A 23,700-nucleotide genomic window follows, 5' to 3' on the forward strand; every position below is an offset into this window, starting at 1 on the left:
AGAGTCCACCTGCCCATGCAGGGGACACGGGTTCGTGCCCCGGTCCGGGAGGGTCCCACATGCCGCGGAGCGGCTGGGCCCATGAGCCATGGCCACTGAGCCTGCGCGTCCGGAGCCTGTGCTCCGCAACGGGAGAGGCCACAACAGAGAGGCCCGCGTACCGCAAAAAAAAAAACAAAAAAACTTCCACATAAAATTCCACTTGATCTTCTCAAGAACCCTGTGAGGTGGGTATTAACACCTGAGATGTTCAGCAAACTTAGAGGTTTTACAGCTGCTTAATGACAAACCGAGAACTCATCCACTGACAAACTAGAACAGCTGGAGAGAGCTCAGCGTGTTGTGTTGTTGTCTGGACCCTGGCCCCAGCCCTCCGGGGAAGCAGAAGCCTGAGTCTTCTGGCAAATGCAGTAGAAGTCCTTACCTGAATTTTCTTTCAGTAGACAGGTTTTGGTTGTTGCCTTTCTTCAGACGAGCACTCCTTTTTATTTTTGGCCGTGTCTCGGGTCTTGTGGGATCTTAGTTCCCTGACCAGGGATTGAAACCTGGGCCCTCAGCAGTGAAAGCACTGAGTCTTAACCACTGGACCTCCAGGGAATTCCCCCTGATGAGTACTCTTGATGGTGCAGTTTGTTCCCTTGGTCCTTTGGCTTATTTTGATGTCTGCATCCATTTCTCAGAATGCCTGGTAAACATTCCTGTTTCCTGCCCTGATAGCAGTTTCTTGCCCACTCCTAAATTATGTACTTGCAGAGGTGGCTTTGGAACTTGGCTTAGAAATTATGGTTTGCTTTATTCTTTCCTCACAGTATAAGGGGATCTTGACTGGGGCTTAAACCCTTGGGTGGGCCCTGGGGTTCAGCTGCCCTGAGAAAGCCGTTACTGCCCTGGGAATTCAGTGCACCTCTCCCTTACTTCCTTCTTCCCACCTCTTGTACCCAGTAATCTACTGGGGCTATTGACCTAGGCTTAGATTTCTTCTCTGCTTCTCAGTAAAATGAGGACTTTGGACTCAAATATATAAAACTACAAATCCACTTGTGCCATTGATCTGCCTCAGACTTTTACTTACTTTACTCATAAATGAGACCAAGATCTTTACTGAGACCCAGGCTCCCCCATCTGCCTCCCTCTTTGTGCCTCAGCCGTGGTGCTGGTCTCTCATCTTGTCCTCCTGCAGTGGGTTGCATTCCCTATTTCCACGGGGTCACTAAGAAGGAAAGCCTTCCCTGATGTCCTTGGAGAGGCCAGTTCTTCCTATTCTAGACCTTTCTGTACTTGCCCTTTAAAGCACGTGTCACAGTTTTAGTTCTACCGTTGCTGACAGGCTCCTTGATTTACAGCTGGGCCCCCATTAGCCTGTAAGCTCCATGAAGGCAGGACCTTGTTTATTTTCCTCACTGTTTAATCTCTAGTGCTCAGTACAAAGCCTGGCATGAAAAAGGTGTTTAATAAATATTTATTGAATGAACCAGTGAATGGACTCCACATTCTACGTGAAACTCTAAATCCTGTAACTTTTTCTCTTGGAATATGTACCACCGTACCAATTAGGTCCTGCGATTAACAGTTAGAAAGTGCTGTCTTCTACCTTCCAGATGGTTTAAATTGCTTTGACTATCCCACAACCAGAGCAGGGTCAAAAACCTCATAGGATGTTAATTGATTGTAATATCTAGTAGCTTTTTAAAAAATATTAATGGGTGACAAATAAAAGTGTAATTTTCCTCGTTTAGTTTTCTCCTTCGAGTTGCAAATGTACCTTGCCTCTTATAAAAGCTATAATGGTGGGGTTTTATTGTAATTTTTAAAGTTTGTTTCTAATCTCCCCGAATTACGTTTTGAAGTTTTAAATTTGAAACAGCAATCTTTTTTATTTCTGCATCATTGCGCCACCTAGTGGGTTATATGTCTGTTACTATGCGGTGGCCTTTGCTGATTTCCTAATAACCACAAATTCCACAAAAGGGAAATGTTGGGTGCCTTTTTATGCTTTAAGATCACATACAATTTCTGCCAACAATTTATGTTACTTGGCATAGGGAGGTTTTTTGAGAGGAGCTCAACATTGTTTAATTCAGAATTTAAAAAATAATATTGACTTATATCTGAAATTTCCCATGTCACCAATAAAGGAAAACAGTGGCAAAGAGTGGGGACAGGAGGGTGTCCTACACATTTTTTTATGGACTGTCCATTCAACTCAGTTTATATAATAATGCCATACAAGATACTAGATCAAAGAATGTGGCCTCTTTCTAAGTTTAGCAATAAGGCTGTTTCAAACATCTGAACTTTTTCTTTCAATTTTGTCCTGAGAAGAAAAAATTAGAAGCCTAACTATTTAGGTACAACTTGCTTCCATTTCATCTGCTCTGTTTTCTTATTAAGTCAAAATCATTAGTAAAGCTTGCTGATGTGCATTTTCATTATTTTTAATAACTTGCTTGGGCTCCCACCTTTCATTGGTGTGGGAGCTGGATGTAGGAAACCTCACCTTTCCCCTTCCTGTCTCTAGTCTTTGCTGTCCCCTCCCCTGAATGGAGTGTATTCTTGAATAACCAAGTGGGTCTTTGTTTTCCTCTGTTGATTCCCTGAGATACAGTGCACACTCATTATTCTGAATGTACTGTGCAAGTACACATTCCATTGTCAAGTTTATGATATTTAAAATGTACAACAAATATACAACTCAACAACAACAAACCCAATCAAAAAATGGCAGAAGACCTAAATAGACATTTCTCCAAAGAAGAAATACAGAAAGCCAATAGGCACATGAAAAGATTCTCAACATCGCTAATTATTAAGAGAAATGCAAATCAAAACTACAATGAGGTATCACCTCACAACAGTCAGAATGGCCATCATTAAAATGTCTACAAATAGCAGATGCTGGAGGGGGTGTGGAGAAAGGGAACCCTCCTACACTGTTGGTGGGAATGTAGGTTGGTGCAGCCATTGTGGAAAACAGTATGGAGGTTCCTCAGAAAACTAAAAATATATAGAATTACCGTATGATCCAGCAATCCCACTCCTGGGCATATATCCAGACAAAACTATAATTCAAAAAGATACATGCACCCCTACGTTCATAGCAGCAGTATTCACAATAGCCAAGACACGGAAACAACCGAAACGTCCATGGACAGATGAATGGATAAAGAAGATGTGGTACATATGTACAGTAGAATACTACTCAGCCATTAAAAGAACAAATGCCATTTGCAGCAACATGGATGCAACTAGAGATTATCATACTGAGTGAAGTCAGTCAGAAAGAGAAAGACAAATACCATATGATATCACTTACATGCAGAATCTAAAATATGACACAAACGAACCTATCTATGAAACAGAAACAGAATCACAGACATAAAGAACAGACGGGTGGTTGCACAGGGAGAGGGGGTTGAGGGAGGGATGGAGTGAGAGGGTGGGGTTAGCAGATGTAAGCTATTATATATAGAATGGATAAACAGCAGGGCCTGACTGTATAGCACAGAGAACTTATATTCAGTATCCTATGATAGACCATAATGGGAAAGTAAATTTTAAAAAGTATATATATATGTATAACTGAATCACTTTGCTGTACAGCAGTAATTAACACAACACTGTAGACCAACTACTTCAATTAAAAAATTAAAAATAATAAAATGTATAACAAATACTTAGGCAGTTAAAGCCATAAATTGTAAACTTTTAAATCTCATCCGTAGATTAACGATTTAATAGAAAATTATTGTGTCTCTTACTGAGAGCTAGTTAAATTAGTGTTTTCAAAGGGTCATTTGCTAAGTTATATCGATGTGCCTACAGGAGTTCAAAATATTCTTTTCCCCACAATCTCTTCCTTTTCTTGCAGGAAAAGTTTTAAAAGAATACCAGAAAGATCTTTAAAGTATGGAAACAAGCACTGCTTCTGTAAATAAGTAGTATTTTGTTCTCAAAATGACATTTGACTCATCTTGATACAGCACTGTAAATTGCTAGAACTTGTTTTAAAAGTAATAGGTCAGTACACATGAAAAGGCTTAGAAATGAGTATGCTCTTTAATTCAGAAATACTGCAAATTATGGGGGGGAGTGGCTACATGCACAACAGTGGCTGCCATAGTATTTGTTATGTAGCAAAAAATTGGAAACAGCATTAAAGGATTGCTAGGGACATGGCTAATTATTTACTAAATGTGGCTGTTTACAGTTAATTTAAATTAAAAGTTAGACATTCAGTTCTTTAATTGCAGTAGCCACATTTCAAGTGCTCAGCAGCCGCAAGTGGCTAGTGGTTACCATATTGGACAGCACAGCTACAGAAAGAACACTGTCATCATGGTGCAAAGTTCTGTTGGGGACCCGTGCTTCTCCACCTTTAATGTGCACATTAATCACAGGGGGGCTCTTGTTAAAATGCATATTATAATCCACAGGTCCAAGGAAGGGCTTGAGATTCTGCATTTCTATGAGGCTCTCAGGTGTTGGCAATACAGTATCTAAAGGTGAGGTTCTTTATGTTCCTGCATTTATTCCCCAATTCTCACAGGAAAGGCATGTCTCTGAGGCTCAGGACTCTGTCTGTAGGCTTCCTAACTTTCTGGGGATTAACCAGGCACACTGAAATATGGCAGAAGCGTCATGTTGCTCCTTTTTTAAAAAAAAATTATTTTATTTATTTATTTTTGGCTGCATTGGGTCTTTGCTGCTGCACACAGGCTTTCTCTAGTTGCCGCGAGCGGGGGGCTACTCTTGGTTGCGGTGCGCGGGCTTCTCATTGCAGTGGCTTCTCTTGTTGCAGAGCACGGGCTCTAGGCGCGCAGGCTTCAGTAGTTGTAGCACGCAGGCTCAGTAGTCGTGGCTCATGGGCTCTAGAGCACAGGCTCAGCAGTTGTGGCGCACGGGCTTAGTTGCTCCGCGGCATGTGGGATCTTCCCCGACCAGGGCTGGAAACCATGTCCCCTGCATTGGCAGGCGAATGCTTAAACCACTGCGCCACCAGGGAAGCCCCGTGTTGCTCCTTTCTGTGTGAGCTATCCTCTGATGGTGCCTTGGGTCTGGGAGGGACAGTTGACCTTGGGTATTTAATACAGGGCCAGTCCTGCTGGCAGGATTTAGCTGACCACACTAATTGGTTTTCTAACCTGCCTTTTGACAAAGCAGTTTATATACCTTGGTACCAGCATGGGTGGTGGTTTGTACATGTTTGTTTTTTTAAGTAAAGCTATATTTTAAAGTTTATGGGCTTAGATTTAAAATCATAGAGTAGACAGGGCTGTGTCTGTGTTGCCAAATTAGCTCCTTTTTTGGCTTATTAATGGCTTCTTTGTGATTACAAATAAGAATGGCCTGTTAAATTATAATTATACTTTGTGACTTAGTGTAGCAGAACTGTGAACATAGAGGTCTTAAATGTAATTATCTGTTGATGGTGTGTTTTTGTTTTTGCCTCGTATCTTACTAAAATTGAACTTACGCAGATCCGGATTCAGATCATGACCATCCACTTACTAGCTGTGGAGTTGTGTGCGAGTCCCTTAATATCTCAGGATATGTACATATATGTGTATATATATATATATGTATATAAAAATGGGTTCCAGGACCCAAGGTGGATACCAAATTTCAGGGATGCTCAAGTAAGTCCCTTATATAAAATGCCATAGTATTTGCACGTAACCCAGGCAGTTCCTCTGTATACTTTCAGTTATCACTAGATTACTTATAATATCTAATAATATAATGTAAATGCTATGTAAATAGTTGCTCGCATGTGGCAAATTGAAGTTTTTTTAGTTTTGTTTTTGTTTTTTTATTACAGTATTCATATTTTATTTTTCTTTAGTGAAAAGATACTGGAAGTACAGAAATATAGCATCACTGTGAAGAAATCCTTTTTGTTAATTTTTATTTTATATTGGGGTATAGTTAATTTGCAGTGTTGTGTTAGTTTCAGGTGTACAGCAAAGTGGTTGTACATATACACATACATATATCCATTCTTTTTCAGATTCTTTTCCCATGTAGGTTATTACAGAATATTGAGTAGAGTTCCCTGTGCTATAGAGTAGGTCCTTGTTGATTATCTGTTTTATATATAGTCATGTTTATATGTTAATCCCAAACTCCTAATTTATCCCTCCCCCCCCCCAAAGTTTTGCTTTTTGGAACTTTCTGAAATTTTTTTTTTTTTAATATATTTTCAATCCATGGTTGGTTGAATCTGCAGAACCTGCAGATACAGAGGCCAACTGTAATATGCATTAAGGTTCCTCCATGTCTTTTCATGGCTCCATAGCTCATTTCTTTTTAGCACTGAATAATATTTCCTTTGTCTGGAAGTGCCACAGTTTATTTATCCATTCACCTACAAGAGGGACGTCTTGGTTGCTTCCAAGTTTGGGCAGTTATGAATAAAGCTGCTAAAAACCACATGCAGATTTTCGTGTGAACATAAACTTTCTTCTCCTTTGGTTAAATACCAAGGAACATGATTGCTAGATCGTATGGTAAGAGTATGTTTAGTTTTTTTAAGAGCCTACCAAACTGTCTTTCACAGTGGCTGCACCATTTTGCATTCTCACAAACAGTGAACGAGAGGTCCCATTGGTCCACATCCTCACCAGCATTTGGTGTTGTCATTGTTCAGATTGGGATCATTCTAATATGTATGTAGTGGTGTCTCATTGTTACTTAAATTTGCATTTCCTCGACCACGTGGAGCATCTTTTCATATGATTATTTGGCACGTGTATATCTTCTTGGTGAGGTATCTGTTGAAGTCTTTGGCTCATTTTTTAATCCAATAGTTTGTTTCCTTATTGCTGAGTTTTAGGAGTTCTTTTGTATATTTTGGATAACAGTCCTTTATCAGATGTGTGTTTTGCAAATATTTTCTCCCAGTCAGTGGTTTGTCTTCTCATTCTCTTGACATTGTCTTTCACAGAGAAGAAGTTTTTAATTTTAATTGAAGCTTCTTAATTCCTTGTTTTGTGGATCATCAGGCCTTTATGTTTTCATATGTAAAAAGGGAGAAATTTTATAGTTTTTGGAAGGATCAGTGGTCAAGAGCCATAAAGCATTTAGCACAGTGTCTGGCACATTGTGACGTTCAGTTAATAATGGTGTATGTCATGCCCCCTCATTTAAACGTGTTTTCACAGGGGCACAGCCGTTAGGGAACTTATACCTAACTGGTTATTGAAAGAGCCAGAAATGAAATAAAATAAAGTCCAACCCTATTCCCTTCCTGCACTCTCTTCTTACCAAGTCACTGAGGAAGAGTTACTGAGCTGGATTGACTGAACCCAGGCCAACTGCTTGAAAGTGACCATCATGCTTTTTAAGATGTTCTGAGTTGTCAGAGTGATTGGATCCGTTGCAGGTCTGGTGCCCAAGCACCAACAACCATGGCTTTTTTTTTTTTTTTTGGTTGGTTGGTTGGTTGGTTTCAAGGCCAGGGACCAGTCATCACTCATGGGTAGGTTCTGAAAGGCACAATCGCTGTATAGTGAAAGAGGCAACGTACTTCAGTCGAAAGGATACAGGCTTTGTAGCCACACTGACAAGGGTTAGAATCTATCCTCTGCCACCTTTAACTTGTATAACCTCAAACAAGTTACTTTATTTCTCTGACTTCAGTCTTCTTTTCTGTAAAATGGGTCCAATAATTATGGTAATGATAATAGCTGAAAATGGCAGAGCATTGGTTATGTGTGCAGCACCACCCTGAGTTCTGTACATGAATTACCTGATTAAATTCTCACAACAACTCTAGGGGAGTGGGTCTTCTGACTACCGCTGCTTTACAGATGGGGGAAACTGAGGCAAGGAGAAGTTAAGTAATGGAAGTGGTGGAGCAAGGATTAGAATCCCCACTTTCTGGGAATTCCCTGGCAGTCCAGTGGTTAGACCTCCGCCCTCTCACTGCTGAGGGCCCAGGTTCAATCCCTGGTAGATTCCGTAAGCCACTAAGATCCCGTAAGCCATGTGGCGCAGCCAAAAAAGAAAAAAAAGAATCCCCACTTTCTGACTGCAGAATCCATGATGCATTCTTTAAATTAAAAAAAAAAAGCTGTATTGATATAGTTCACATATAGTTCACGAAATAAAAGTGTACAATTCAGTGGTTTTTAGTATATTTACAGAGTTGTGCAACCAACACCATATCAATTTTAGAACATCTTTATCACCCCAAAGAGGAAACCCTGTACGCATTTAGCCAGTCACCCCACATTTCTCCCCGTATTCCCCTATTCCTAGGCAACCACTAGTCTACGTTTGGTTTCTATGGATTTGCCTCTTCTGGACATTTTACATAAATGCAATCATAATATTTTGTGATTTCTCGAAATATTATGCATCTGGCTTCTTTAATAATGTTTTCAAGGTTTATCCTTGTTGGAGCATGTATTGGTATTTCTTTCCTTAATAGGCTGAATAATAGTCGATTATATGCATATACCACACTTTGTTTACCCATTTATTATTTGAGGGACATTTGAATGGTTTCCACTTTTCTGCTATGATAAGTAGTGCTGCTGTGAACATCTGTGTACAGGTGTTTGTGTGGACATATATTTTCATTTCCCTTGGCTTCCATATGTGTTCTTATTGTAGTTAATCATACTCTGGGAGAGTATGATTTCTTCTGGGAGAAAGAAAACAGTTTCTTACTTGGGAGTGGTCACCTTACGTTGCTGCTGCAGAACTAATGGTGGAGACCTTTACGGAGAGTGGTGATTGTGTGATGGCAATGGGCAAGGCTCTTTACAAGCATTACTCCATTCAGTCCTCACAACAATTATAATAGGGTAGGGATTTTGAGCCCATTTTACAGATGAGGCAACTGAGCCTCAACAAGCAAACTGCTCAAGGTCACAGAGCTTGTAGAGTGTGTGAGAGATGAACTTGGACCCAGGCATGTGCAGTGACCTACAGGGCTATTCCCACCATGTTATGTGGCTGCCATTGTCAGGGGTATTTATGACAACCCCACCTCCCCGTTGAAGGTTTACTGGCCTGGATTTTACAGTGTTTTTGTGGGAGTTTGCTTCATTTCACCCTGTGAAACAGATGATGATATACTTGTTTTCACCAAGTGGCAATGGAATTGAGTGGGTGCCCAAGGTCATGGATCAGTTGGGAGGGGCAGAGTCTTGGCTGGAAGTGTCTTCCTGGGAGTCTGGGTTCATTGCTTTGTGCCTTTCAGCACAACTGCTTTCAAAACTGCAGATTGCACCCCTAGGAATACTGTCATCCTCTCCCAGTTCTCTATTATTTCCTTAAATACGCACTGAAATTTTACCTTAGGTAGATACTCTGGTACCCATCAGCAATAACTCTAGAATCTAATCCTGTGAATTCTGTTGAGCTATCAAGAATCCCTCTTTAAACTTCTGTGTGTAGCTTTTTTCTTTAACCCTGGTCACACCCAGGCTGTGTCCGCTGTGAGTTGTGTGCTATGAGCACACCGTGCACACTAGTTGTTCCCTGTCAGCGCTTACCTTCGTGAGTTGTGAAGGGAGGGTAAGGAGCTAGTGGTGACACTGTAGTCGCATTTGAACATGAAATACTTATGGAATAAACTATGAAAGATTTTTTTTTTTTGAAACCAAGAATTACATAAGGGGTTGTTTAACTCACTGCTTACTAGTTTACTGCTACCAGGAAGGGTTTGGCTTTGAAGAGACACGGGCAAGTGCCTTGAAGCCAAAGACTTGGTTTATAATTTTAAAAACTACTCATTTTAGGAAGAGCAATTTTTCGCCTTTTCTAGGGAAAAGGGGCTCCTGTGTACTTATTTGACGGGTGTTTCAAAACGGGTCTGGTGAAGAGAATTTTGACTAATTCACAGCCATTAAAATAAGACCAATTTCCTGGGGGAAGGGTGGGGGGAGAGTAAAACACAAAAGCCCTGTGATCAGCTAGAGGTAGGTGGGCTACGGTTTGCTCACCCATCCTGAGGCTGGCTGGCTGTTTGTTTATACTCTCTCTTGAGATGCCTTCTAAAATGACATACTGGACACAGCATAAAAACACCATAGGGGGCTTCCCTGGTGGCGCAGTGGTTGAGAGTCCGCCTGCCGATGCAGGGGACACGGGTTCGTGCCCCGGTCCAGGAAGATCCCACATGCCGCGGAGCGGCTGGGCCCGTGAGCCATGGCCGCTGAGCCTGCGCGTCCGGAGCCTGTGCTCCGCAACGGGAGAGGCCACACAGTGAGAGGCCCGCGTACCGCAAAAAAAAAAAACAAAACACCATAGGAATCCTGGTGCAGGTAACCATTAGCCCAGTTTATCCTGGTGGTGGTCTCCCAAGATTTCATATCTGCTGTATGGAGCCTCCTGGGAACCTTGATGATTTCACTTTGTGCTCCTTCTGTCTTACTTACTTTCTTCCTCTCTCCTTTTATTTCCTTCCTTATGAGGTGTCCACATAATATTTATTAAGGGCTTAGTGTGTGCAAAGCACACATCACATTCTACACATAGAAAAGGAATCAAATCTGGGGTGGGGCTCCAGCCTCACATCCGTATCTGACAGCGTTAACTGTGTGAATTACGGCTTCAGCTTTCCTGTTTGTAGAATGGAGACAGTCGTAGCTAACTCACAGGGTTGTGGGCATCAGTGAAAAACTGAGAGCCATGGGCGAGGTGCCTGCTGAGTGTTAATGGCTTCCTTCCGTTCCAGTTCCCATAGCCGTCTGGTCTCCTGTTTCCAGGATGGCTGTGTGTTTTAAGACTCCCAAGCTGTAATTAAGTTATTTAACACATCTGTCCGTGCTGAGGACGTAGCATCCCATGTTTGTTATTAAACAGCTTACTTCCCAGCCACACCGAGTGCTTGCAGTGTCTTGCACACACCTTACAGATTATCCCTCCTGCTCTGCGGTTCCCTCCCCAGGTCATCCACCCGCCGGACAAGTTAGTCATCTTTCAGCACTGAGCTCGCGTAGAATGCAGGAGGGCCTCCCCTGCCACTGGGGCACACTTCCATCCACCGCAGACCTCCCATCCCGGTTATTAATAACACGCATTCATGCCATCAATTTCACATTGTATATACCTGCCATTACTTCAGGGGTCGCCTTGCTCCAGCCCCATGTAGCCTTTTTTCTTTCATGATTATAAGCTTGTTTCTCACCTCGTGACCTTTGCATCTGCTGTTCCCTCTCCTTGGAGAGAGGTCCAGGTTTTCTTATGATTCATTCTTTCCACTGTCGCATCCCATGGCATTTACTGCTACTGGAGATTATAATATATGTTTACTTGTCTGTTATCTCCGTTAAAATCCTCCCTGTGAGGGGAGGACACTGGGTTGTACTCCCCCCCCCCCCCCCCCCCCCCCGGCATCTACATCAGTGTCTGACACCTGCTGGGTTCTTGGGGAATATTCGTTGAACGAATGAGCCTTGTATATTCGTCTGCTGTTGTAGTTGCATTGACTTGTGATTACTGTTTACGTGTCCCAGTTTCCCGCTGCACTGTGACTGCCTGAGGGTGATGATGTAGGGTAATTTTTCTTTTATCCACAGGGCAGGTGTCTAGTTGCTCGGTAGATGTTTCTCGAATATGTGACTATGGAAGTTAGGGATCTTGGAAAAGGTAAATCCCTAAACTATTGAGATCTTCTCATGGAGGCAGCTGTCCACCACAAAGTGTCCTTTTGATGCCACTGGTAGAATAGCTGCTCATCAGAACAGGCTGCAGGGGTTCTGATGGCCTTTTCACTAGCGGCCCCTCCTGCCTTTCTTTTTTCAGGGTCTTTGCCCTGTGCTGTTCTCACAGACCTCATCTCCAATTGTATTCACTCTACAGACCTCATCTCAATGTCCCTTGCTCATGAGAAACACCTCCCACTCCCCACTCAGCCAGGTGGGTCAGGTGCTAGCTGCTGTCAGACTTCCTGAAGGCAGCGCTGTGTATGATCTGATCTTCATTTGATCCTCAAGGTCTGGCATATTGTACTTGGTAAACATTTGTTGAATGAATGAGTAAAGAATTAGTATATGTGCACACCTCCATTCATAGCAGCATTATTCACAATAGCCAAGAGGTGAGAGGAACCCAAGTGTCCATTGGTGGATGAATAAATAAAATATGGCATATGTATACAGTGGAATATTATTCAGCCTTAAAAAGGAAGGAAAGGCTGACACATGTTACAAGGATGAACCTTGAGGACATTATGCTAAATGAAATAAACCAGACCAAAAAAGTCAAATACTGTATGATTTCACTTACATGAGATATTCAGAGTAAATTCATGGGAACAGAAAGTAGAATAGTGGTTGCCAGGGGCTGAGAGGAGAAGGAATGAGGAGTTGTTCAATGGGTATAGAGTTTCAGTTTTGCCAGATGAAAAAGTTCTGGAGATTGGCAACAAAAAAGTTCTGGAGATTCACAACAACGTGAACGGACCTAACACTACTGAACTGAACACTTAGAAATGGTTAAGATGATACATTTTATGTTATGCAGTTTTTTTAGCACAATTTTTAAAAAAGAGTGAGCGATGGCAGAGACTGTGACTTTTGGAAATCATTGAAGAAGAATCTTGAATTTTTAACTTGTGGGATGCCTGTGAGTTCTGGGCAATATGCATAAATGTAAGGGAAAGAAGTGTTTATTTCCTCATCGGGGAAGCAGGAGTGTTTATTAAGGACAGTCACAGTAAAGGAGTGAGCTGCTTTGTGCCCTCTGTCCTTGCTTCTCTGCACCTGGGGCCCTGGGCTGGTCCTGTCTGGTCAGCCGGGGTCACGTCCTGAGCATCCCCTCGGCTTCTAAGGGTCCTCCTTCAGTGGGACTCCTTTGTCCTCCCTGCCCTGCCCAGTGTAAGATTTGAAACAAACTTTCATTCATTTCCTATCCTATTTTGCTGTCCCAACACTTCTGAAGGACTTACTCTTGTAGGGTCCAAGGGAAGGACGTGAACATGTTTGAGTGCCCGTTCAGCAGTGCACTTTGTAGGGAAAGGTTGCCTCATCCCAGGCTGACATTCGCCCTCCAAGGTGTAGGTGTGTTATCCCCATTTCGTGAAGGAGACAGATTATCCCAGGCCCACAGCTAAGTGACGGAACAGAGATTGCCCCCAGATCGTCTGCCTTTAAAACTCACGTCCTTGCGTCTGCTTCAAGTTGCTTCCTATATGGTCTGCATCTCGTGGTCCACGTTTATCTCACATCTCAACCTTAAATAAGTCAGGGGGCTCACTCTCACTCGCTCTGGCCCATTGGTGTCACATACACTGTGGTAGTGAAAAGGACCCCCAGCTCCCTGAGACCATGCTTCCAAAATCCCAAGCCCAACTTTCAAACCCCCGGTATCCCATACAGTCTTTCTTAGCTGTTCAGAAACCCAAAATGTGCTTTTCCACCCCACTCCCACAAGTGGTAAAGACAGAGAGAGAAATGGATAGCAGGGCGCTTTATTATTCTTTTATCTTCGAAATTTACAGAAAGGAGAGAGAGAGGAAGAAGCTCTGCTTCGTGAGCGTTCTGTCCCTGCGGTGGCTCTGAGCTGCACCAGCAGCCCAAGTACAGATTTACGTATCTCCAAGGATGAGCAACTTCTTATCTTCATGCCTTTTAATTTTCTAGGTAACAGTAGCAATTCCATTCTTCTGAAACATTACCAGTAGCTGTTCAGCCGGTTTATGCTTTTCTTGTGTGGGTGTGTGGGTGTGTGTGTGTTGGTATGTGTGTGTATGGGAGCATCTATGTAAATAAAACTTCTCTACGTGTCTCTAGAATGCCCTACTTACTTAATAATTTCTACTTGGATATTGAATCATTCTGCATGTCTAAAAGGAATATTTACTCCAGTTCTCTGGTTCCCTGGCACAGGAGAGAGGGAGGAAAAGAAAGCTAAAAGAGCGGTGCAAATCCAGACTGCTTTCTTTTCTCCTCACAAGTGGTGCTTTTCAAAGCATTTGGCGTCCCTGCTGTATGGATGTGTCACTGAGAGATGACAACAGGATTTGCTGGCAATGTGGGCCACTATTGTATCTGCCTTACGTAACCACGTGGAGTGATGGCAATGGGTGAGCAGCCTGGGATGTAGGCAGTGGTTTGGTTGCTTAACCTCCAGGGGCCATGAAGACCACTCAGGTCCTCCAGAGGATGTGGATCCAGGCTGTTAAAAAGTTGGGGAGATTGAAAGTCCGTGTGAGTCCCTCTATAAGCTCTCCCCTTTTTCTTTCCTGACCTTTCTTTTGTGGGAAGTTGGGTGGGGGGAGCCTTCTCACAGTGGTTCCTTTTTCCTTTGCTTTATTTGTGCTTCTGGCAGCTTTCAGTAACAAATTGTGAGATGCAGGTTGTAGTCATTGGTGGGTTTTTAGAATACTTGTATTATTTTTAGCAGACGTATGCAAAACTGATAGCCTCTTATGGGGTTTCTGAATCAAAGGCTGCTGTTTTCCATGTGTTGGGAATCTGCAAGCGCGGTGTTGCTTCCTGGGGATAACTTAATAGTCTGCCTATTAGATGTTTGTTTGTATTTGGGTAGTTGTAATTTCTTGTTTGGGGAAAAAACTTTTTGCTTCCTTATCCTGCAGAAATGTATATTCTTATTCTTTTTAAAAATACTCTTATATCTCAGATTCTAAATGATAGAAAAAAAGCTTTTCCCTTGTTCTTTTTTTCCTTTTATAGTTTGAACATCTGTAGCACTATAACATGTGTAAGTGTTTACTTTTATGGTGGGTGGGATTTTTATCAAACATGTACCTTATGGGCAGATGTTGATCAATCTTTAGCTTTGGCTCTGACCCTCCATCGCTGGGAAGCAACAATTTGTAGACAAAAAGCTTAAAGATTTCCTGTTGGGGCAGTGAAGACTTTTGGTGTTTGCCTTCTGGTTGGTTTTTAACACGTTTCCATATTCTTTATGTAAAATGTGGGATTTACCTGTTTGGCCAAGATTTTTCAAAGGAAAGAAACTTTATAACAACTAGAGAATATTTTTTAAAAGATCGAATAACTGTTTGTGTTTGTCCCTTTCTCATTCTGCATGTAAATACCTTACTGCTAACACAGTGTTTTATTTATGGTAAAAAAAAAAAATTGGCCCCCTTTTATCTTCCTGTGTTGTCTAGGAATGAGTCATTACAATTTTGTGGGGGTGATTATTCACACTACTTACAGGAAAAGTGAAAGTGAGGCGGGGAAGCGGAGGTCCTCCTGCTGCTGGAATGTTGACTCTTGGGGTGAAAAGGAGACTTGGCATCTTCTGCAGCCTGCTGCTCCCTCAGAGCTATAGCCTCTCCTCCACCTCGCCTGCCTTCATGCACCTCTCAAATTACTGCTACGATCCCCACCCTGCCCTCCTCCAGTCCAAACGGTCACACTTTCTTCTGCTCTTTGGCTTTGCAAAGTCTTTACTGCATTAACAAATATTTGGTATGAGGTCCTTGGGCCAGGAATCATTGAGTACCCTTTGTTCACTCATGAACCCGCCCCCCTTTCCCCTCTGTTTTGTTTTGTTTTGTTTTTGTTTTTGTTTTTGTTTTTTTTTGCGGTATGCGGGCCTCTCACTGTTGTAGCCTCTCCCGTTGCGGAGCACAGGCTCTGGACGCGCAGGGTCAGCGGCCATGGCTCACGGGCCCAGCCGCTCCATGGCACGTGGGATCTTCCCGGACCGGGCCACGAACCCGTGTCCCCTGCATCGGCAGGCGGACTCTCAACCACTGCGCCACCAGGGAAGCCCTCCCCTGTGTTCTTTAACTTACAAAATGTTTGGTACATATCAGAGAATTACGTGTCTAAATCATAAAGCATAATTATAAAATATACCCATGAGCCCATCGCACATACCCATGGACCCTCCACCAAAATGGACCCAAGGTCCCTTCTCACTCCTCTGCCTCACCCCAGGTCACGTACACATACATACACACAAACATCTCTAAAGAAAAGATTGGTTTTGTTTGATTTTTTTTCCATTGTAATAGAAAACGCATAACATAAAACTTATCGTTTTAGTCATCTTAAGTGTACAAGAATATATTAAGAATATTCACATTTTTATGAAACAGTGTTTGCTCTTTGAATTATATAAAACTGATAGCACACTCTATAAATTCTTCTGGGATGTTTTTCACTCCATATTATGTTTGAGATGCATCTATGTTGTGGATGTGTGGCTCTAGTTTATTTTCATTGCAGTATAACATTGCATTTTAATAGTATATCACAATTTATTTGTCAGTTTTGCTCTTGAGAGATCGTTTGGGTTGTCTCCAGGTTTGGGCTGTTGAAACATTGCTGCTGTGAATACTCTCTATGTGGATCTATGTGCACATACTGGCACATTGTTCTTGGGCCTCTGCGCAGGAGAGGAATCACTGCGTTGTGAATACGCGTACCTTTACTCTGATATATGTGTGCTTGTAAAGCTCTCCAAAGGCTAAGCAGCTCCCTACCGGCATTCATGCAGTCTAAATATTGACAGCAATTCTCTGATCTCTGCACAGCCCAGCACAGGTTGGGTGGGGCCCAAGCCCGTTGGCCCAGTTCGAAAGGCCTGATCTCAGCTGTCAGCTGAGTTGCTGCATGCCAGTAGGCTGTCCCCGGCCATGTACCCGGAGCTGATTTTCTGGGGAATATGTGTGATTGTGTGGGGTGTCTGTGTTTCTGGAAAGATAGTATATAGTTGAGGCAGACTTTCAGTGATTGGCTTTTCGGGGTACACCTGTGGTTGGTAAGCTCTACATGGGCTTTGGCTGGTTTTTTTTTACCAGTGTAGTCCAGGTGCCACAAACCACATGCTTGGCACATAATGGATACTCAGTAAATATTTTTGAGTGAGTGAGTGAGTGAATAAGTGCATGAATGAATGAATGAATGAAGGGTTTTCTCTGAGACTTTGTAAAAAGTCACAGCTTTGTGGGCTAAATACAGCATGGTGTACTTTTAATTCTCAAAGGCACTATTAAAATTTATTTTACTCTAATTGCCTCACCTTTAAAATTAAGATTTAAAATTTATCACTTAATATATTCTTTTAATATTATATTTAAGTAGTCAGTGGTTTGTGTCACAACCCATTAACCCTAGGTAAGAAGAAGTCACTTATAATCTGAGCAGTTTCATGACAAGTTGGTGAAGTCTTTGGCACCTAGCAAGGTCTGATTGATTGAAATTTTGATTCAGTCCTGTTGGCATGGTGGTGGTGAGGGATTCATCCTTTCTCTGCCAAATCGAATTTAAATTACTACTGCAGGCAGCACAGGAATGCTTAAGGACAGTATAATCTTATTAAGGAAGAACAGTGAATTTCAAAAGCCAGGTGCTTGGACAACATTTTGAAAATAAATTTTGTAGTAATGCACTTATTTTGCTAAATGATAAAAAATTTTAAATCCAAAACTTTTAATGGAGAGTTTGCTGTTTTTATTTTTGACATTTATTCTAAAAGCACTGAACTCATAAAAATATTCTCTGCCATACCACAATTCCTGGGGAGATTTAATATTTTTTGGTATTTACTCTTCCAGTCTTTTTCCTGTATGCTTATGAAAATAAATATATCAGGGAAATAAAAAACAGAAACAAAATGATGTTTTGTGTCTTGATTTTTCCCCTCAATAGACATTTAAGTATAGATATGTATATATGTAACCAATCTGTTGTTGGACATTTCATTGATTATCTGTTAAAAATTATAAGCAGATGTAAACAAATTTATATGTATATCTTTGTGCACTTGTGCAAATATTTCTGTAGAATAAATTCCTAGAAGTGGAATTGATTGATCAAACGGTATGTAGATTTTACATTTTGAGACATATTAATAATTTGGCCCCTGGAGGGTTTATACCAATTTATATTCCCACTGCTTCTACCAATAGCAGGCAGACCTGAAAATATAAAACGAATTCTCGGTTTCCCCGGTGGCGCAGTGGTTGAGAGTCCGCCTGCCGATGCAGGGGACGGGGGTTCATGCCCCGGTCTGGGAGCGGCTGGGCCCGTGAGCCATGGCCACTGGGCCTGCGCGTCCGGAGCCTGTGCTCCGCAACGGGAGAGGCCACAACAGTGACAGGCCCGCGTACTGCAAAAAAAAAACAAAAACAAAAAAAAACAACGAATTCTCTTTCTAATTGAAAACACAGGCATCATAAAGAAAAAACTTTAAAAATGGACAGAAGTTAAATGATTATTTCAGTGCCTGTGTATTTCATTGTGTTGATTCATTTAACCTAAATATCACTCTTTTTGGACATTGTGCTCCCCTCCACCCTATAGCACTGCCCAATCCTAGGGGTCATTGTCATGGTACTGGTTCTTTTCTGATGACTTTTAAATAAATTTTTGGGGCAGGGTACTGTGCTGTTTTTCTTAATATACAGGAGTATGGCTATATTCAAAGAGGAGTTGGCAACTGTATTTATTTTACCACAGCTTACAGAGTAATTCACTTTGTTGAAATTTGTCAGCTTTAAGGTATAGTAAAGAGCAGAGAAGAAACTTGGAAAATATACATGCTAGTAAGGTCACTTCCGGGTGATAGTGGATTGGTTGTACAAAAGCCACTTTGAAAACCGAAGGTGCCAAGAAGTTAGGAGGTGTTCTCTGGAAATGGAAGGAGATGCTCAGTTCTGATCAGCTGGGTTTCTGCTTACTATTTCCCTTTAAGAAAAAATTCTTTTTTTGTTGTTTTAAATTTATTTCTTTCTTTTTTTAAGTCACAATTTTTAAAAAAAATTAATTTTATTTATTTATTTATTTTTGGCTGTGTTGGGTCCTCGCGGCTGCACGTGGTCCTTCTCTAGTTGTGGAGAGCACCCCATTGTGGTGTGCAGGCTTCTCATTGCGGTGGCCTCCCTTGTGGTGGAGCACGGGCTCCAGGCTTGTGGGCCTCAGCAGCTGTGGCACCCGGGCCCAGCTGCTCCGCGGCACGTGGGATACTCCCCGACCAGGGCCCGAACCCGCGACCCCTGCATTGGCAGGCGGACTCCCAACCACTGCACTACCAGGGAAGCCCTATTTATGTTTTTTGTTTATTTGGCTGAGTTGGGTCTTTATATGGGCTTTCTCTAGTTGCAGTGAGCGGGGGCCACTCTTCGTTGCGGTGCGCGGGCGTCTCATTGTGGTGGCTCCTATTGTTGCGGAGCACGGGTTCTAGGCGCGCGGGCTCAGTAGTTGTGGTTCGCGGGCTCTAGAGCGCAGGCTCAGTAGCTGTGGCGCACGGGCTTAGTTGCTCCATAGCATGTGGGATCTTCCTCGACCAGGGATTGAACCCGTGTCTCCTGCATCGGCAGGCAGACTCTCAACCACTGCACCACCAGGGAAGCCCTGAATTCTATTTTTAAATCTCTCAGAGTTCTTGGAGCCAGATGGTATTAACCAGGGAAATGTTCCTAAAGTGAGTACATAGAGGGAGGAGGGAACTAAAAGACTATAAACTCCTCTCAATTTGAGTAATCAGTTATAGCTACTCAAGAGTGGCTGGCTCATCTTTCTTCTCTACATACAAGCAAAATTGCCTTTTCCTAATCCTGTTCTATCAAAGGATAAATTATCTGCTCTAATATATCAGTTGTTAGAATTGCCTTTTGTGCTAAACGTCTTTCCCCCCCAAGCCTAAGAGTTTGTTAACTGGGTAAAACAGGAGCACATTATCTGGACGTGTTTTGATTCTTTTCTCTGTCATTAGTAGCAGTGCAGGGATGGCACAGTTGATTTTTTTAAAAATTTAATGTAAAGGAACTAGATCGTTTTTCTTAAATTATTTGTATATAATAAGTACAGCAAGGCTTTTTATTCATATAATTAGATTCCTTTCCTTTGTGTCCTTATGTTTTAGATATTCTCTGTTTAAAAAAAATGTAGCTGGATCTACTTGTTTTTAGTCCATCTTGACCATCTGTCTTTATATTTATTGTGATTACTCTTCTATATTCTTCTATATTCATTTCTGCAGTCACAGTTTGTTTTGTATTTGCCCTGCTTTTTCTAAATTTCCCATTTTGTCTCTTCTGCCTGCTTTTGGATTGACTTTTGTTTTGCTTTGTTTTCATTTTATTTTCCTCTCTGCTATCTTGGAAATTATATATGCCAGAAAATTTAACATGTGGGTTTTACCCAGTGAAATTCAAAATTAATCTACAGTTTAACTCTACTCTTGAATAAAATATTTAGAATAATTAAATCGTGTTTAAGTCTTCTGGATTTACATGCTATGTTGCCCAGTGTTCTACTTCTGTCTTATTTGTTTAACTCTCACAAATCATACGTTATTATATTGATTAGTTATATACAGCCAATATATGTCCGGGCTTACATTCCTTCTTGCGTCTTAGGTCTTCCTGCTGGGATTATTCCTTTCTTAAATTTATCCTTTGGAAGTTCTTTTATTGCTTGTGATAAACTTTCCCAATTTTTGTTTTAAAAAAATATGTCTTTCTGCCCCCTAAATCAACAGATACTGTTTTAAAGATACTGTTCTACCGAGTACAGCCTTTCATTATTGCTGTTTCAAAGTCAGCTCTTATTCTCTTTGCTCTTTTGTAACCTCTTCTACCTACATGCTCTCATCTCTGTATCTTTTTCTGCAGTAAGATTACCATGAATTTCAAAGTGGTTTTCTTTCTTTTTGAATTTACCCTGCTTGTGATGTATAAGCCTTCTTGAACCTGAAAAATCATCAAGTCCTGAAGGGCTGTTGTGACTTTGAGTATTGCCTCTCTCCCACACTCTCTTATCATCTCCTTCAGGAAATCTTAGAAACATTGTACGACTTTCTCACTCTTAATTTCTTTCAGGTGTCCCACTTTTTTTAATGCTTTGTGCTGTATTCTGGGTAATTTCTTCACATCTTTCTTCTAATTCATTATTGCCTTCAACCATGTGTCATATGTGGTTTAATCCATTTTTTAAATTTAATACATCATTGACTGGGGGATTTTTGCAGAAACTAACTCCTGTGGCCATAATATGTCTCCCGTCAAAAATGTGTTAATTTTATTATATTTTTTTATTTCTAGAATTTTTTCTTTAGATTTGCTTGGTCATTTTTTTAAAAAATAAATTTATTTATTTATTTATTTTTGGCTGTGTTGGGTCTTCATTGCTGCACGCAGACTTTCTCTAGTTGTGGCGAGTAGGGGCTACTCTTCGTTGCGGTGTGCGGGCTTCTCATTGTGGTGGCTTCTCTTGTTGTGGAGCATGGGCTCTAGGCGCGCGGGCTTCAGTAGTTGTGGCACACGGGCTTAGTTGCTCCATGGCATGTGGGATCTTCCCGTACCAGGGCTGGAACCCGTGTCCCCTGCATTGGCAGGCGGATTCTTAACCACTGCGCCACCAGGGAAGTCCAGCTTGGTTATTTTTGATGTTCTCTTGTGCTTTCATTATACTTTTAATTTCCCCTTTTAACTTATGATAAACAAACATATGAAACATTTTACATCCTTTTTTTGGTCTATGGTTATATTTCCATGAAACACTATACATCCTTTTTTTGGTCTGTGGTTATATTTCCAATATTTATAGTCTTTGATTCTGCAGTTTTTTGTTTCTTTTAACTCTCACTTGCTTTGTGTGTGTGTTTAAATTGTGAACTCATATTCCTCAAATGCTTATCTGAGGGATTCTCTGAAGCCTGTGTTTTAATGTGTTTCTAGGGGAGAATTTCATTCTCCTCCATGTACCTGGGTGGGTGGTGCTACCAATGCAGTACCACTTTGAGTGTGAGGGTTTTGGAGCGGGGAGGGTGTGGTCACATCTGTAATATGAATTTCAGCCTCAAACCTGAGTGAGTACAGGTCTATTGATACAGGAATTCTCCATGGAGGTATTTTTAGTTATTTCCACTCTACCCAGAGCCAAGAATAATGTAGGCAGGTGACTGTCCCTGCTGTCTCCATTGCCTGGTAGTGTTTTTGCCCCAAATACATTCACTCTGATCTGATCTCCACCCTGTTTGGATCCTACAGTTTCTCTTTTCCCGGCCTCCTGTTGAAATGCCTGCTTCAGTGCTGCCTTATTTCTCTGGCTTTGAGCTTTCTTGGCATTTCTTGCCTTTAAGGATTTCCCGTCAAAGGCAGCCTGCATTTAATGAATTATTATTATTATTATTGAATGATATCCACTGTTTTCAGGTTTGTCTAGACATCTATTTTATTTTATTTTTTTATTTTTGCGGTACGCGGACCTCTCACTGTTGTGGCCTCTCCCGTTGCGGAGCACAGGCTCCGGACGCGCAGGCTCAGCGGCCATGGCTCACAGGCCCAGCCGCTCTGCGGCATGTGGGATCCTCCCGGACTGGGGCACGAACCCGTGTCCCCAGCTTCGGCAGGTGGACTCTCAACCACTGTGCCACCAGGGAAGCCCTAGACATCTATTTTAGAATACTGTCAGAAACTGAAGCCCAGTGGTCTTTAGGCTGGCATCATCATCTTTCACACCCACAATACTGGTGGAGAAAAGGCCAAGGGGTCCCACAGATTACACAATTTGGCAGTCTCTGTGATAAGGCCAAGGATTCCTTTAGACATAAAAATCCATAAAACTTGAGTTCCCTGGTGGTGCAGTGGTTAAGACTCAGCACTTTCACTGACATGGCCCCAGGTTCAATCCCTGGTCAGGGAACTAAGATCCTACAAGCTGCACAGCGTGGGCGTCCCCCCGCCCGCCCCCACACACAAAAATGCATGAAACTTGCCTAGGAGGTCACCTTTGACTGGAGGAAGGGAGATTTTTTTTTTTTTAAAGAATGAAAGTATATCTGTTTGCAACTCTAGATAAGGGCTTTTATCATGACAGTGTTTTGGAGTGGTGATAGTAAAAAAGCTTAACACTTAGTATTCCAGTCGTTCTTTTTTTTTTTCTTTTTGGCCGTGCTGCGCGGCATGTGGGATCTTAGTTCCCTGAGGAGTGATCGAACCCGCGGCCCCTGCATTTGATGTGCAGAGTCTTAACCACTGGACTGCCAGAGAAATCCCTAATATTGCATTCTTTTTAGGGTACATCTCTCCCTATGTATTTCTCTAATTTTCTAGTATTGTTAAGTTTGCCATTTCATTCAAGGAGAGTATATTTGAAAATATAACAGGTAGTATAATGTTCCTAAAAAATACCCACTCTTTGGTGTATAGAATGTGTGAGCTGGCCTTTCTATGGAGACATTTTGAATTATAGTTTTATTTCTAACATTGAAATGTTTGTGTTTTTAATCAAATTGGTTTTGATTGTTCTAAAACAGGCCCCAGGCATGGAGGAGTTGATATGGGAACAGTACACTGTGACCCTACAGAAGGTGAGTACTACACATGTCATATCTGCTACAGTCTGTTCTTGAGTTTACAGATCATGGATCTTTTTTTTTTTATTGAAGTATAGTTGATTTACAGTGTTTCAGGTATACAGCAAAGTGATTCATTAAACACACACACACACACACACACATACACACACACACACACAAACACTTTTTCAGATTCCTTTCCATTATAGGTTACTGCAAGATATTGAATATAGTTCCCTGTGCTGTTCAGTAGGACCTTTATCTGTTTTATATATAGTTGTGTGTATCTGTTAATTCCAAATTCTTAATTTATCCTTCCTTCCCCTTTTCCCTTTGGTAACCATAAGTTTATTTTCTATGTCTGTGTATCTGTTTCAAGTTTGTAAATAAGTTCATTTGTATCATTTTTAGATTCCACATATAAGTGCTATCATATGATATTTGTCTTTCTCTGTCTGACTT

The 23,700-nt window shown here is 41.6% G+C and overlaps 1 protein-coding gene across 12 annotated transcripts in view; it reads left to right on the top strand.

Moving 5' to 3' along the window:
• Positions 1-23,700, top strand: part of TJP2 (tight junction protein 2) — a 132,851-nt gene that overhangs the window by 66,107 nt on the left and 43,044 nt on the right. For 6 of the 12 annotated variants that reach the window (XM_089913280.1, XM_022573555.3, XM_022573551.3 and 3 more), the window contains one exon: positions 23,197-23,250. The exons of 1 other annotated variant lie outside the window; for it this stretch is intronic. In XM_089913280.1, the coding sequence (XP_089769406.1) occupies positions 23,206-23,250 (45 nt within the window). In that variant the 5' untranslated portion in view covers positions 23,197-23,205. 5 more of the 12 variants (XM_089913277.1, XM_089913276.1, XM_089913274.1 and 2 more) reach the window with 5 other exon arrangements.

This window comes from Delphinapterus leucas, chromosome 6 (genome assembly GCF_059928025.1).
Source record: "Delphinapterus leucas isolate spDelLeu-1000000601 "Yukka" chromosome 6, BTC_Dleu_Yukka2, whole genome shotgun sequence".
In the NCBI taxonomy this organism is placed as follows: domain Eukaryota; kingdom Metazoa; phylum Chordata; class Mammalia; order Artiodactyla; family Monodontidae; genus Delphinapterus; species Delphinapterus leucas.